Genomic DNA, 14,593 nt, shown 5'->3' with positions numbered 1-14,593 from the left:
AAATTTTATCGCCATATCATTACATTTATGGCTTACGTGAAACGCACTGATTGAAAATTAGAAAATAAATCATGCAAACAACATTCTCATTCAGATTTTTCGAAGTATTCTCTTTCGTCCGAACTGCATTAAATATGCAATAATTTAAATGCATTACGAGACAATTTAATCCCAATCTTTGCCGCCGCATTTCTTATTATGTTTATTCAATAAACTCTTAAGCTTGAATTTTTTGTCACAGTCGCTGCACTTGTACGTTTTTTTCTTGAACATCTCAGAGTGCTTTTTCATGTGATTATAGAGATTGGGATATTTTCTTCTCGTAACAAAGGGACAGTGTTCACATTTGAAGTCACCACTCGCTTTGCCGCAGAACGACTTGATGTGTGCCTTGAGGAACTTGAATTGCTTGTACTTTTTGCCACACATCTCGCACTCGAATATCGTCGGCTCTTTTTTAGCTTTCGCTGATTTTTTCCTGTTAGTTTTGTGTTGATTAAGTATATGGGATCTCAGAGAGTAGCCGTATAACGTTGAGAACGAGCAGTGCGGACAGTCCCAGGTTCGACGATAGTTACCTTTCATTGGATTTTCCTTTGGCGATTTTTCCTCACAGACTGTAATAACGGAGCATTATATTAATCATCCTATTTTATACAAAATGATTTGATAGAAAAATATGAAAATGATAATGTACAAACCTTCTTCTGCTATTTGAATCTGACTTTTATCCACGAGGTCAAGGTCTACCAGTTGCCCGTCCACCGTTTGATCTGAACAATTTGAAATAAAATGTGTAACAATTGAATACTTTGCATATTAATCTTAAGTATGATTTGTAATACTCACAGACACGTTTGTAAGCTTTTACAGATGAAGATTCGTCCAGAACGTACACGGGATCCTTTTTGATCACTAATAATTTACTCAATACGCCAATCGTGACAGCTGAAAATATAGAATTTATACGTTATTGGTATTTTATTCTATCAAAAATGTAGTCGTTACAATACAGAAGTAGCGTGCATTAGACAAGTCATACAAAAAAAACAATCAAAAATAGAATTAATAGCGATGATAGTAATTTTTTGTGGACGAGGCGAATAAGCAAAAGATGAAAATAAAAAGAAATAGTCAAGTCTGAACTACCTACAAAATAATTTATTGTTGGAAATTGCACATTGTTATTTGCATGGTCTAAGATCAACATTCACGTTCAGTTTTGATAAATCCATATGTGCTGCAATAAGAAACTCAAGAAAGTTTAGTTTTGTGTTTACACTAGTTTTACTTAAGGACTTGATAAAAATAACGTGATTTGTAAATAAAGTACATGAAAAACTATTTTATTGAACATTGTCGGAAAAATCTTATACAAATTTTCGTTTCAGGTATAAATTATAGGAACGTCTATTCAGCCCATGAGCCTTGCGCAAATGCTGCTTTAGGCGATCAACATCAACCGTAGCATAACCACAGTAATCGCAAGGCATCTTTACCCATTTTTCACCACATTGTTTCTCAGGTCTCGTCAAATCATGCTTGTACGCGTAGGATTTAGGACACTTCGAACACTTATGTCTCCTCTTCATCAAGGCCATGTGATGGTTCTCTATATGAACTTTTAGCGCGCCCTTGTATCAGGATTTGAAGTCACACGCGTCGCAGGCGAAGTTCGCGGGCTTCTGACAGACGTAACGCATGCTGGCGCAAAGATGCGATACATTTGTAGATACGGGCAGGTTGACATCGGGAGCATTTGTAATAGAGAACTGCGTTGCAAGTGGTGCAGCGGTGGATTTCTTTGCATTTGATATGGTAACGAATTGTAGAGGCGGTGTTACAGGGACTGCAGAATGTATGGTACTCGTACTTATCGTCGGATTGATCTGTGGTGAAGTGTAATCGGGGTTTAGTTTTTCAATTTGAATATATGTTTTTTTAGAAACTCACCAGTTGAATCCAGTGCCTTGAATTGGCTTTCGTCGTCGTTCCAATCGATATCGAGCTCTTCTTTGACGTGGCAGTGTGAGTCAACGGACATGTGCCGATCTGTAACAGAAAAAATAACTAGTTTTTATACATTATTTGATCCTCGTGTATATAATAAAAAAATGATAATCATGCGTGTCACAATAAACTAAAAAAAACTCTGAATTAAGGTTGTAGATTTGAAAGATCTTCTTGCATTGATAATAGAGCAGCGAGTTTCATATCTGAAATAGGTTTTATATTCAAAATCGATTGATTATTCATGATAAAAGTACTGTACTGTGAAATTCTCCTTCAACTGACGAATTCATTTTATTTATTATAAAGCATAGGAAATGTTTAATCACATTATATTTTCTTGTTTCAATATAGAGTAATGATTCATAGCCAAGTGCCAATTGAAATCTTTGGCTAAAGGCTTCATATCGCAGAATGGACAGATCTTAACATTCGTAGGACTCTTGGTACATTTGTCTTTGTGTTTGCTAAGATTATGCATGGAGTTGCACTGTTTCTGACAATAACAACAATCGTAACGTATCGATGGCTCTTTTGAGTTTTTCTCGCAACAATTTTTACTAGTTTTATGAATTAAAAAAAATTTGTAAGTCATGTAGTTTCGACGGCAACCTCTACATTTGTACTTGAGTTCTGTATGGCAGGTAGGGCAGTTGCTTTTACGAGATAGCGTCAAGGGTTCCTCAACAATGGTGTACACTCTGCATTGGTAGCAGTAGCCTAATTTTCCTTCTTCGTCTACAAAATACGATTTGATTGCTTGCAGATATACTGATTATAACGTATAAATATGTTCTATTTTAATCGAGTTACATACCTAACTCATCTTGATTGGAAGGTTCTTTTTCAGTCTGATGTTCTTCTACTTCAGGAGAATTTTTACCTGATATTGTGTGAAAAAGTTATAAACATTAGAAAAAGGTTGGCATTGACCTTTAAAAAAAAAAAAACTTACCAGTTAAATCTGGAAGTGTTGACTGAATTTCGCGGTTTCTTTCGTTTTCGAGCTTTTCTTTTGCGTAAGATTCGGAATCGTTTGGGTTTTTCTCACCTGCAACAGTTTTTGAAAATTTTCGAATGGATACTAGCCGTTTTAATTGATCATTTGTGAAAGTTATAAGATTAGTATTAAAGACGAAACAAAAAACACATGACACTTGACATTATAACACAACACATTTTAGTGATAAAGAAAACTGCTATTTAAACTTTGAATTATTAATCTGATTTATTTTTTGGCATAAAAGACTCATGCATACATCGTTAAATACTTTTACAATTTTTAATCTGTTTTATATTCTCGTATTCTGAATAACTAGTTATCTTTCAGTCTATAACGATTACAATACTTTTTTGTTAATAATTTAGTACAAAATACGTATTGAATAAAAAAAATGAACGAAGAAAATAGGTTTTAATCACCTACTATTAAACATATTAAACTCGCATAAACGAAACAAACACATAGTGACTCTGGTTATTGAACGGTTTCTGTCATTTAGAACACTTGTAGATATATCATTGCAGTTTTTCCTCGCAGAGACGACTCTTATGAATTGAAAAGAAATGATACGTGTTATACATTCTATTACAAAGCCTACACTTGTATCTTAGTCTTGTATCACAGATAATACACCGTTTTTCCCATGATTTTTTCAGGGGTTTCTTTAGACTGGTCCACACTTTGCACTTTGTGCAATATACTATCTTTCCGCTTGCATCTATAAAATATCATTTAATAAATTAAGATAATTCTTAAATTGCTTACCTATATTTTGTTTATAACAATACGTGTTCATTATAATCAAGTGACAAACCTAAAGCTTCTTCCATTGCCCTGGATTCGTTTTCCACAGAACTATCGCTTTCATTTGAAGGTTCTTCTACGATTAATTCATGTTCTTCCCCGTCAGAAGATTGTTGATCTGTAATTGTTATGAAAACTTAGCTATCAATTAATTTTTTCTTCAATCCAAATTATTTTAGTATGAGCAACTTGCCAGTTAAATCTGCTATGGATGTTGCTTGACTTTCATCGTCCCATTCGATTTGAAGCTCTTCTTTTACGTGGCCTTTTGAATCGTTCGATTTTTTTCCAACTGCAACAGTTGCAACAATTTTTTTTTAATATAATAAATACTAGTTTATATCAACTGACCGTTAATTACAAAATCAGTTTATATTAAAATCAAAGTAAGACACATAATACTAAAACATAATCTAATAACAAATAAAACAACTATCGATTCAACTTGCATTTTTAATATAATTTATTTAACGAAATAATAAGTACAATACATTTAAATATGATTATGTTTTCCCAAGCAGATGCTTCGTCTGTACAATGGTTTGGTAAAAGAACTTTTTGACACGTTCTGAATAAAAGAATTTTACGCTATCCGTATTCAGGATGTCGTAGCATCATTTACAGTCGATTCGATACCGTGTTTCTTACTTAAATGGAGCTCGTAAAAATACTTTGTGAGCGACTTGTAGTCGCAAACGTTACATTCATAAATCATGCCAATACATTGTCTCTGGTGTCTCAGCATGTGCGTTCGGTGCTTGTATATTTTCGGACACTTAGAGCACTTATGGGGGGTCATCTCAGCCGTGTGCTTGCTGCGCATGTGAACCGTCAATCCGCCTTTACTGTTCGTCATGAAAGTGCAATTGTTGCAGCGGTAACTCGGTTCTTTGCCACAAATTTGAGACACGTGGAAGTTGAGGCTGCCGAACCACTTGTAGAATTTTTTGCAACGCCTGCACCGGTATTGGAGTTGGATCTTACAGATGGGGCAGTTGCGTATCTCGTATTTCTTCGGTTGCTGTGTCACGTCTATTATGGTTGAGACTTTGCAGTTGCTGCAGTATTCCAGTTTGCTGTCGTTATCTGTAATAGGGAATACATTCAATGAAGTTGGAGCATTTTAAGCTCAAAGAATATTCGATCGAGTAACGAACCTGCAAATTCTTCAACCATGGAGTCGGATTCGCTTTCCAAAGGATCACGCGTTTCTCTGAGGCAGTCTTCTTTGTAATCGAATTCTTCCATTTCTAAAGAGAGTAGATCTGAAATTTTTACAACCGATTGTAAATATTTTCATGCAATAAAAATCGTCATTTCATAGCAAAAACACTCAAATGCAAATGTAAATAAAAAAATGTGTGTAGAAGATCGCAGATGATATTTTTATGCAAGGAAAGTGTGACGTTAATGGGTGCAATCATCGTGTAACTACGTTTATTTATCGAACCATTCATTATACAACTAACATCTCAAATATAACAATATAAATGTCATTATGCAAAAAATAAACTCTATAAAAAGCATAAAAATCAACAATCGAAAAATAAATTAGGCATTTCAAAATTGAATGCTCGTCCAGGAGCGATAAAGTGCACGCTTCGCAGGTGTGACTTCAAGCATGCTTCTGAGGTAGTCACGTGATAGCAGTACTGACACACAAATTTTATGCCACATCGTCTCTCATGTCTGAGCAAGTGTGACTTGTGTTTGTACATCTTCGGACACTTGGAGCAAAGATGAGATCTCGGATAATCCATGTGCATGCATCGCTGATGGACCACCAATAAAGATTTGTTGGTCGTCTTGTATTCGCAATCGGCACAGAAGAACCGAGGCTGCTGATTACATTGGTAGTTTAGATGAAATCGTAATTTAGCAACGTATTTGTACTGTTTTTTGCAACGCCCGCATTGGTACTTTAGATTGGTTTGACAGTCCAAACACTTGCGAATCTGATATTTCTTCGGTTCTTTCGTTATCAGAAATGAGGTACGACAGAAACTGCAGTATTCCTCTTTGAAATTTCTTTCTGTAAATAAAGTTGTTGATGATTTTTTGTCTTTTGATCGTTCTTTTAAAAGTCAATAAAAAAGTTAACCTGGAATATTCTCGGCCGATAGAGTGCTTTCATCGTCTGAACAGTAAGTGAATTCTTCTTTGATAAACGCGGTTTCCATAATAGTTGGATTTTCATCTTTTACAGAGATATAATCCTCTAAGCTGTAAGAGAGTTCTTCCACCTTCATAAAATTTGTATCTGAAATTGCGTGATTAAAAACGTCAGACGGACAATACCAATTCGACAGTAGGTACACATTGAGAACATTGATGTTAGAAGGGAACCTTTTGTACAAACCAAAACCGATTCATGAGAAAGAAACAGCCACTGACTTCACAAAGTACAACAAAACATCATATATTTGCAACTTGTTAGTAATCATTGTTTGTTACTGGATTAAAATCAATTAAAAAGAAATTTCCATTCTTGATCAGTTATGGTTAAGAAACTTTATTATAATTTTTAATTCAACTTACATTTCATTATTATTGTAATAATTATAAAGTAACGCGAAGGATTTAGATTTTTAGCTCTGTCTACATTTATTTATGCTAGTTTTAATAACTCAAACTATTATTTAAAATAACTAAATAAATTTCAGATTCTGTAGCTTAGCTTTTCATTCAAAATTAAATAACGGATTTTCGAAATTCTACAGTGTGCTTTAAAATTTTTTAAATGCTAAAATAAAAACTCATTTTCATTTAAAATAAAATAACTGACTTCTTAAATTTAACGAAATTAGTACAAGCTAAAACTCATCTAATATTAAACTTAAAACTCTTTCTGCATTTCAGTTTTTCATTAAAAATAAAACAGCGGATTTTTTAAATTTCACAAAACGAAGGTACTTTAAACATTTTCTAATGCTTAACTTAAAATTTTTTTTTCTATTTTTTAAAAAATAAAATGACAAATTTTGCAAAAAGGCGCTTTAAAAAATTTTTTATGTTAAACTTAAAACTCTTCCTAGATCTTAGTACTTCACTGAAAATAAAATAACGAATATTTTTTGACAAAAGGGCGACATTAATTAAAAATTAACCAATACGAAACTTAAAACTCTCTCAGTATTTCATTAATAGTCTGTGAAGTCGGATACTGATCGATACGAGAAAACGTTCTACTCCACGCAGTCTGCTCTTAACATTTACTAGCACACAATTTTAAAATCAAATTTTCTACACCCTGAAAATAAACATAAAAACGAAATTAAAACGCTAAATCTAAAATCTCCTCTTTGGAACGGCCTTATCGCAATTCTGCTGATGTTTCTCGAAGTATTTCTTATTCGTGAACTTCTTTCCACACTCGCAGACGCTTTCCTCCTTGCTGATGTGTCTCTTCTTAACATGATCTCTGAGAATCATGATCGTTTTCGCCATGTAAGGGCAGAAACCACACTTAAACTCAGGCGTCACTCCGCATCTCTTGCTGTGCATCAGCATGAGTTTACGCGATTTGTAGGTTCTCTTGCACTTGGGGCATTCCTCGCGTCCGAAAGGACCTCTGGTCACGTGGCGGGTCTCCAGATGTTGCTGGAGAACGTTTTTGTTGGCTGTGCGAAAGTCGCAGTGCTCGCAGTGATGCTCTTCGCGCTCGTGGACCTTAATGTGGGTTTGAAGACATTGCAGAGTCGAGAGACACTTTTTGCAGCGAGTGCACTGGTAGAATAGCGGATTTTGGCAGTTTGTACAGTTGCGCTTGGTCTTCGTTCGCACGTATTCGGACAGGACTTTGCAAGTGGCGCAGTAGACCATAGCCCAGTTCGTTGCTGAAACAGGTTTTAGATTAGCTTTCGGAAAATGTGACTCAGCTTTTGGAAAAGTAATCAGTGTCGAAGGAGTGAAAAAATAGTGAAATTACCTAGTGGATCAGAGGTGCCCGCTTTGGTTCCATTATCATCCTCAGTAGTAGCATCGTTATCGTCGTCTCCTGAGGAATATTCAATTTCAGTTTTGATGAAGATACACTCGCCGGTGCTTCCTAAATTGCTAGCAGCTGTAAGAGTGAAAATCATTCGTCAATTACAAATTCCAAATCATCGATCGATTTAATTTGATTGAGACGTACCAGGTTCCGGTCCTTTAGTAGACGTTTCACTCTTGGCTGCGTCAGTTGACGTACCGGGTGCCGTTTCTTCAGTGAGCTTATCGCTCTTGTCTGCATTAGTTGACGTAGCAAGTTCCGGTGTTTCTTCAGTGGGCTTTTTATTCTTGTCTGCGTCAATAGATGGACCAGTTTCAGTTTCTTTAGGAGACGCCTTACTCTTGTCTTTACGACTTAACGGACCAGGTTTCGCCTTCTTAACGGGCATCTTAGTCTTCTCTGCATCCGCAGCAGATTTATTAGCTACGGTATCTGCAATAAATTAATCGAAATCAGCAATAGAAACGAGAAGTATTAGTCCACTTATCAGATTAATTAAAAAATCAAAAGCGCATGCAATGTGCAATTTTTCTCAATACCTTACAGATAAAAAGAAGCATTATGGTTATAAAAGCTGTGAAATTCATAATCCTCTGCACTCTCCCATATTAATTAAAATAAAATTCTTATCTCATGATAAAGATGTGAAAAGTTGGAAAGAATAACGGCATGAATATTTATTTCGATTTATTTATGTCAGTTGTTTTACACTCACAGATCCAGAACTGCTAGAACGAACATAGTTCGTTAATAACTTAAATTTAACGTACAGTTGTACACAATAGCAACAAATATCGAACAATGATTGCTTAAAATTATCATGGCTGCAATAGTAGCTTTCATCGAGCAGAACTTTTTCGATGAATACGTTTTATATGCCTTGAGAGGCTAAATTTTCTGCTGCATTTGAAATTACAGTCAGCGCAAGTGAAATTCGGTTTATGGTCACTGCAAACGTAGCGCTGGTGTCTCATTAATACGAATTTAGTTGAAAAAACAGTCCTGCACTTGACGCATTGGAACTTTAGCATCGTATTGCAAATTCGACAGTATTTTCCGGATAAATGTGGTAATTCAAGCGATGACACATTACATTTAGGACAGTAAACTACTTGCGAGTCTTCCGAAGGGTTCATTGTTGAATTCATATCGTTGGAGTGTTCCTCTTTAATAAAAATTTGTTGAAATCCTGATCCTGCAAAATTTACGATTACAGAAGAAATTGTTCTGATAGAAGCTTGAAGTTATTGTTTATTCATACATACCAATTACCTGAGATGCATTCCTTGATGCAGGATTTGTCGTCGATGGGAAATCTGGAAGAAAAATTACTTTTCTTAGGAAAAATAAACGCGGTTCGATAAAAAGGGTTAGTAAAATGCATATTTTACAGTGCGTATTATGAGAAAAGAGTGTACTGATAGATTTCTGTCAAAACTGTACAGTACAATTAACAATTATTTATAATATTAGTAAAACATTTTCATCTCAATCTTCCCAAAAGCGTATGTGCCTTAAAGTAAACATCGATTTGTTATTGATGACATGATAATTTATTTTACAATAATAAAGTACACAGATATGCATGTAATTGACATTCCAATCATAATATATTAACACTACATTAAACAATGTATCTATACTTGAAAAGAAATCATCCTAATTAACAAAAACTAAGTCGTCGAACCAAACTCAAACTCCCATTACACCATCGATTCCTCTTTCCCAGTACACGTCTTCTCGTGAATCTTCAAATAACGCTTGAGCTTGTACGATCTGCCGCACTTGTCGCATTTCGGCCTATTGACAGGATCCGTGTGCTTGCACTGCATGTGCACCGTCAGATTACACTTGAGGCTCGTGCGAAAGCTGCACTGGTCACAGGCGAAGCTCGGCTCCTTCTCGCACTCGTACTTAAGGTGAGTGTGGAGGGTCCGAAGCCGTTGGTAGATCTTCTGGCATTGGCCGCATCGGTACTGGAAATCGGTACCGCAGAATTTGCAGCTCTTCGGCGTGCGGTTCTTGATGAACTTGGCCGTGACGTTGCAGCTTGGGCAGTAGGTCATTTTGAAGGCGGTTACCATGTCTTCTGTTGTAGAGGAATACGATTTATTTTTGTTTTTTGTTTTTGGAGAAAAAAGCCTAAACTTAAAATGTGTCTGATTTTACCTGCTCTAAGGTATTTATGACTCGATGGAACTGGAAGGACTGGCGGGATTTCAGTGTAATCCTCCTTGACGTAAGTCACGTACGCGGTGTCCAATGGGTCAGCCAACTCTGCAACACAGAAAAATTATCCATGTATATATTACGAGCTCCCTCGATAACCGATTAAACAGTTGACGAAGTTACGAAAGCATTATAGCATATGCTAGGAATTATGAGCCTTAAATACATGGTACAGCACAAGTATAAGACGGTAATGTTGCGATTTGAGATTGAAATGTAGCATTTCTTCAATGGATTTTGTTGAATTTTCGTACGGTAAATTGCAAACTATATTTTATGCCTTTGACTTGGATTTAGAATGGAACTCTTATTCAAAAACAAATATGAAATGAAAATGCAAGGTACATGCAAAAACAAAAATTATACAAAAGACGAACTTGTCAACGCTATGTGAAACGGAATTCGTATGCTTGGCTTGATTGCGGGATTGTATGAATGAGGTACTGGGTCGTAAAATAACTGTACAATATTGGTTACCTTTCATGCAGGGTTTTATTTATTTCAATTATAAATACTACAAAAATTGTCATTTATAAATGCTTTCACTGAAGATCCATAATATCATTTACATTCAAAATTAAAATATTCTAGTGATCCTTTTTAATAAAAAAAATTAAGGTAAAAAGCTTATAAATTAAACGATTATACATATCGATTAAAATAAGAGTACATTAAATCATGTCCTATACATACGTATAAATACTTTTAAAAAGTAAATGAGTGGCACTTAAATCTAGCAGTAGTACGATTAAAGTCACATGTCACAATATCGGTTGAAGAAAAATCGTGGATCTTTATAAAAACTGTAGCTTCTTTGTCATGTTTATTACTATCACGAGAGCAAAAAAAAATATTTCTTATATGCTATTTAGGGCGAACTAAAACATGGCACATGAGTTAAAAACTGTAGACTCGCGCTGTGCGAGATATTGAGCTGAGAGAATGATTGCAAAAATAATAAAGTGAAAAATCTATGAATATAAATCTATTGCAGTCTATAAATATATTCATTATTCAGGAACATAACAGGAAATAGTATCACTTGGTAAAAAATATGTATAACCGGTGTAAAAGATAAATTAAATAAACTGGATCGTTAATGGTTAACCATCGGATAGTAAAACTGTAGGAACTAAAAGATGTTGCTATATTCAAACTATAGAAAAAGGTGAACTGTTAGTATAGTAGTGTTATTTTGATATTGAATCTGTCACAACCAAGTTATATTTTATAAAAATTGTCATTCTCACTAGAGGTAGGAATACTATTTGTTTCGAGTCTGTATTATTACACGCTAACGATGTAACAAATAAATATTTCGTTTAAATAAATGCTATTGCCGATACCGCAGTTTTTATAAAGATGTGGGGAAAGAGTTTGTTACTATAAATGCATTATGTACATCTATCGAGAAAATAAAAATATCGACGTCTTATTTTTTTAACGCTGTTATCCTTAACTATAGAAACACTTGGGTACAGTGCTATATCCTGTGTTTGAAATTTCGATAGCGTTGAAAAATTGATTTTTAATTTAACATATCTTTGTTTAACCATTGTAAATTGCAATGGATGCGCCTATTGGAAGATAATTAAGTAAGTAGACGTTACTTACTCCAATGACATATTGGACTTGAGTGTGTATATATATATATATATATATATATATATATATACATGTAATATATTTACATAACTTTGATTTCTGCTTGATTTTTCGCTGGGAATTGTCAAAATTTCATCGAAAATATCGTAGCTCTATGAAAAGATTGCTACTACACTTGTATCATTTACATTCTAAATTACTCGAATATGATAATTTTATAAGGCACTTATTACATAAAAGTTGATTTTCAAATCTCATCTTCCGCACGAGTGCAGACGACGGAAATCATTTTTAGAAATTCATTAACTGTATAGCGATATCAATAAAATTTTATTTTATCTCAATGAATGTGGACGAGTCAAACCCTTTTGAGTCTTTTGAAGACTATTCGTGTTAATCTATATCCACCACAGTTGGTGTTTTTTTGTAAATGATTTTTGCATATAGTTGTTCATGAATCGAAAAATTCACCAAGCTAAATCCTGACTACCTAAATTTCGTAAGCTTTTCCTTACGTCGTAATAATTCAATAATGTATAAACTATATGATTAATTTTTTTATAATAAATTTGTTTAAAAAGGCAAAGATTAAGAATTAAGCATTTATATAATTTTACTTATCAATATATAAAATTTGGAAATACCAATCACCTACTACTCATTGAGTTTCGTTTAAAAATCAACTCATTATCTGAAATTTTTTTAATGCTTGCAGCAAAAGTTTTTAAAATTGACATGTTGTATCATTCTGTCAATATAAATAACTCAATCGTAATTTACATTTATATTTCGAAAACAAAATCGATCAAGTTTAAACAAAGGGTACGTTCGTCAGTTATTCTTGTACTTGGAAAGTGTTTGGAACTATCTTCCTCGTACGCGCTAAATTCAATAGATTTTTCAAAATCTAGCGAATTTTCATCTGTTTACGATTTTATGGCCCCGTGTGGTTTTTTATTCTCAATAAAAAACATGGGTATACATAATCTTGCTCGGCTATTATAAATGTACATAAAAACGCTTAGATGAGCCAATGATTTTTAATGTCATCTTGACTATAGATATCTCTTAGCTTTTGATCTTAGTTTGAGTATAAATGCAAAATCACAGCTTTCAGCTAATGATGATACACAATTAATTGGCTTATTAATATGCTCACGTATTATACTGAAAAATTACTTGTTTGTTCTACGAAAATATAAAAATTTCAGTATTATTTATCATTAAAAGCTATCTTATGTATGATAGATATAAAAGCCGTAAAAAGTACAACGCGGAATATCAACGTCGGCATCACGCATTTCTAGAGCAAAATATTTTTTTTAAGTAATTTTCATTCTCACCAGGAGTTGAACAACAAACGCAAATATAAAGCAATGTCAATCGACGCTATTCCTGCATTGCAATTTTCAAGCCCCTATACATTCTGAAAAATAAATTTTCTTTTCCTTGCTACATTCGCTCGTACTTTCGTAGGTAAATACTTGATCTATTAAATATTCTGTCATCACACAATCTGAGTATAGAAAAAAAATCTTAAATCGAAAACAGAATGTTGTCGAAATCAATCCGAATCTTGATCCATTCTTTTCCATCACGCATTATATTACGCATTATTTAAAGCATCCAAGAAAATTTCGACGCAAAAGCATTTGGTCATGTCATCAAAACGATAAAAATACAATTTGCCATAACCATCCAACAAGAAGCATTTTTTGAAAAAAAATACTTGATCGTTATTCGATTAAACGAAAATTTAAAAAAAAAAATTCACTCTCCAAATTTTTCCCTCAGATTGCGTGGCCAAAAGCTATCACGTTATGCAAACCGAACTCTACTGCCTTTCGATCTTCCCAAGCTTGTCCTTGTGCACGCGCTCGATGTGTCTAGCCACGTGCATCTTCTGCTTGGCTCTGTAACTGCAATAGGGACACTGAAACTGCGGTTCCTTGCCACACTCCCATTTGCGATGGTTCCTGAGGCTGCTCTTCAGTTTGTAGACTCGACCGCAGTCTTGACAGGCGAATTCCTTGGAGTCGGGGCTCCCGGACAAGCCAGAGAGGTCCTTATCCGAGCCGGGGCTGCCTGAGCTTGCAGCCGCGGCTGTTCGCCAGACTATAGACGGTACTGTGTACCATGACTGCCAGGATGAGGCCGAACGACGCAGGTCGGCAAGGCTGAGGTTTTGCGCTGAAACAGAGAGAAGGTCGCGTTTCGCGACTGATTAGATACCAGAGGGGGGTAGACATGGTCTATGCGCTGTGGGTCGGGGAGCTTTTGGATGTTTTGCTTTGTGCGAGCGATTTCCTTTTTACGAGCGAAAAATAGAGTTTTTGAGAATAAAGACGGACTAGAGCTTTGTTTTTTTTTGTTTTAAATGAAAGTTAAGGAAAACTGTTTTAGAGAAAAGATGGACTACGAAACGTTGTATAGCTGTGCGATAGAAAGAGATTGTTGTAGATTTTTAAAGTTTGAAATATGCGTTAAATTTGAAATCATATAGTATATAGCGTATGCAGTAAAACGATGATATAGAATAGAAATGAATGCAGGTCTCGTAAAAAACAAAATTTTTTCGATCGTGTAAAAAGTAAATCTTCAAGTCATTAGGTTTAAAGCAATCCTTAACCGATGCGTTTTTATGTGTATCCCATTTCACTGAAATAAACATAATGATTAGAGTAAAAGTTTTCAAATTGGAGAATAAAAGCGTTAAAATTAAGATGATGCTGATGTGAATAAAAATATAAAGGCAGAGTATAAAGAATAAGTAAAGGCTTTTCTTACGAAGTATAGTAGCAGCTGAAGCAAAAGAAAATTAATCTCTAATTATAGAGAGATGCGTATACTTATTCTCTAAAAGTTAAAATAAGATAATTACAGATAACAAGACATTGTTAGTAATGAATATTAAAAAAAATAACAAAATTTCAGTTTATTTTATTAAAAAA

At 34.4% G+C, this 14,593-nt stretch overlaps 2 protein-coding genes across 2 annotated transcripts; both read right to left on the bottom strand.

Moving 5' to 3' along the window:
• Positions 1 to 165: 165 nt before the first annotated feature.
• Positions 166 to 1,601, bottom strand: LOC103316279 (zinc finger Y-chromosomal protein). The gene is made up of 4 exons (XM_016985538.1): positions 1,409 to 1,601; positions 850 to 948; positions 702 to 773; positions 166 to 617 (listed from the first exon to the last, which is right to left on the bottom strand). Exons 1-4 carry the CDS (start codon positions 1,599 to 1,601, stop codon positions 166 to 168), a joined length of 816 nt encoding a protein of 271 aa, XP_016841027.1.
• A 734-nt stretch (positions 1,602 to 2,335) lies between these two features.
• Positions 2,336 to 13,150, bottom strand: LOC100678795 (zinc finger protein 845). Its single transcript, XM_003426483.3, has 18 exons — positions 13,111 to 13,150; positions 9,978 to 10,085; positions 9,516 to 9,897; positions 9,081 to 9,124; positions 8,902 to 9,003; positions 7,953 to 8,240; positions 7,746 to 7,880; positions 7,130 to 7,653; positions 7,034 to 7,067; positions 5,919 to 6,077; positions 4,975 to 5,082; positions 4,466 to 4,903; positions 4,011 to 4,109; positions 3,828 to 3,935; positions 3,612 to 3,731; positions 2,966 to 3,061; positions 2,828 to 2,893; positions 2,336 to 2,748 (listed from the first exon to the last, which is right to left on the bottom strand). The coding sequence occupies exons 1-18, from the start codon at positions 13,148 to 13,150 to the stop codon at positions 2,336 to 2,338; spliced, it is 3,264 nt and encodes a 1,087-aa protein (XP_003426531.2).
• Between the last annotated feature and the right edge of the window lie 1,443 nt (positions 13,151 to 14,593).

This window comes from Nasonia vitripennis, chromosome 5 (genome assembly GCF_009193385.2).
Source record: "Nasonia vitripennis strain AsymCx chromosome 5, Nvit_psr_1.1, whole genome shotgun sequence".
In the NCBI taxonomy this organism is placed as follows: domain Eukaryota; kingdom Metazoa; phylum Arthropoda; class Insecta; order Hymenoptera; family Pteromalidae; genus Nasonia; species Nasonia vitripennis.
The sequence above is the reverse complement of the archived record's forward strand: the minus strand, read 5'-3'. Positions and strand labels throughout refer to the sequence as shown.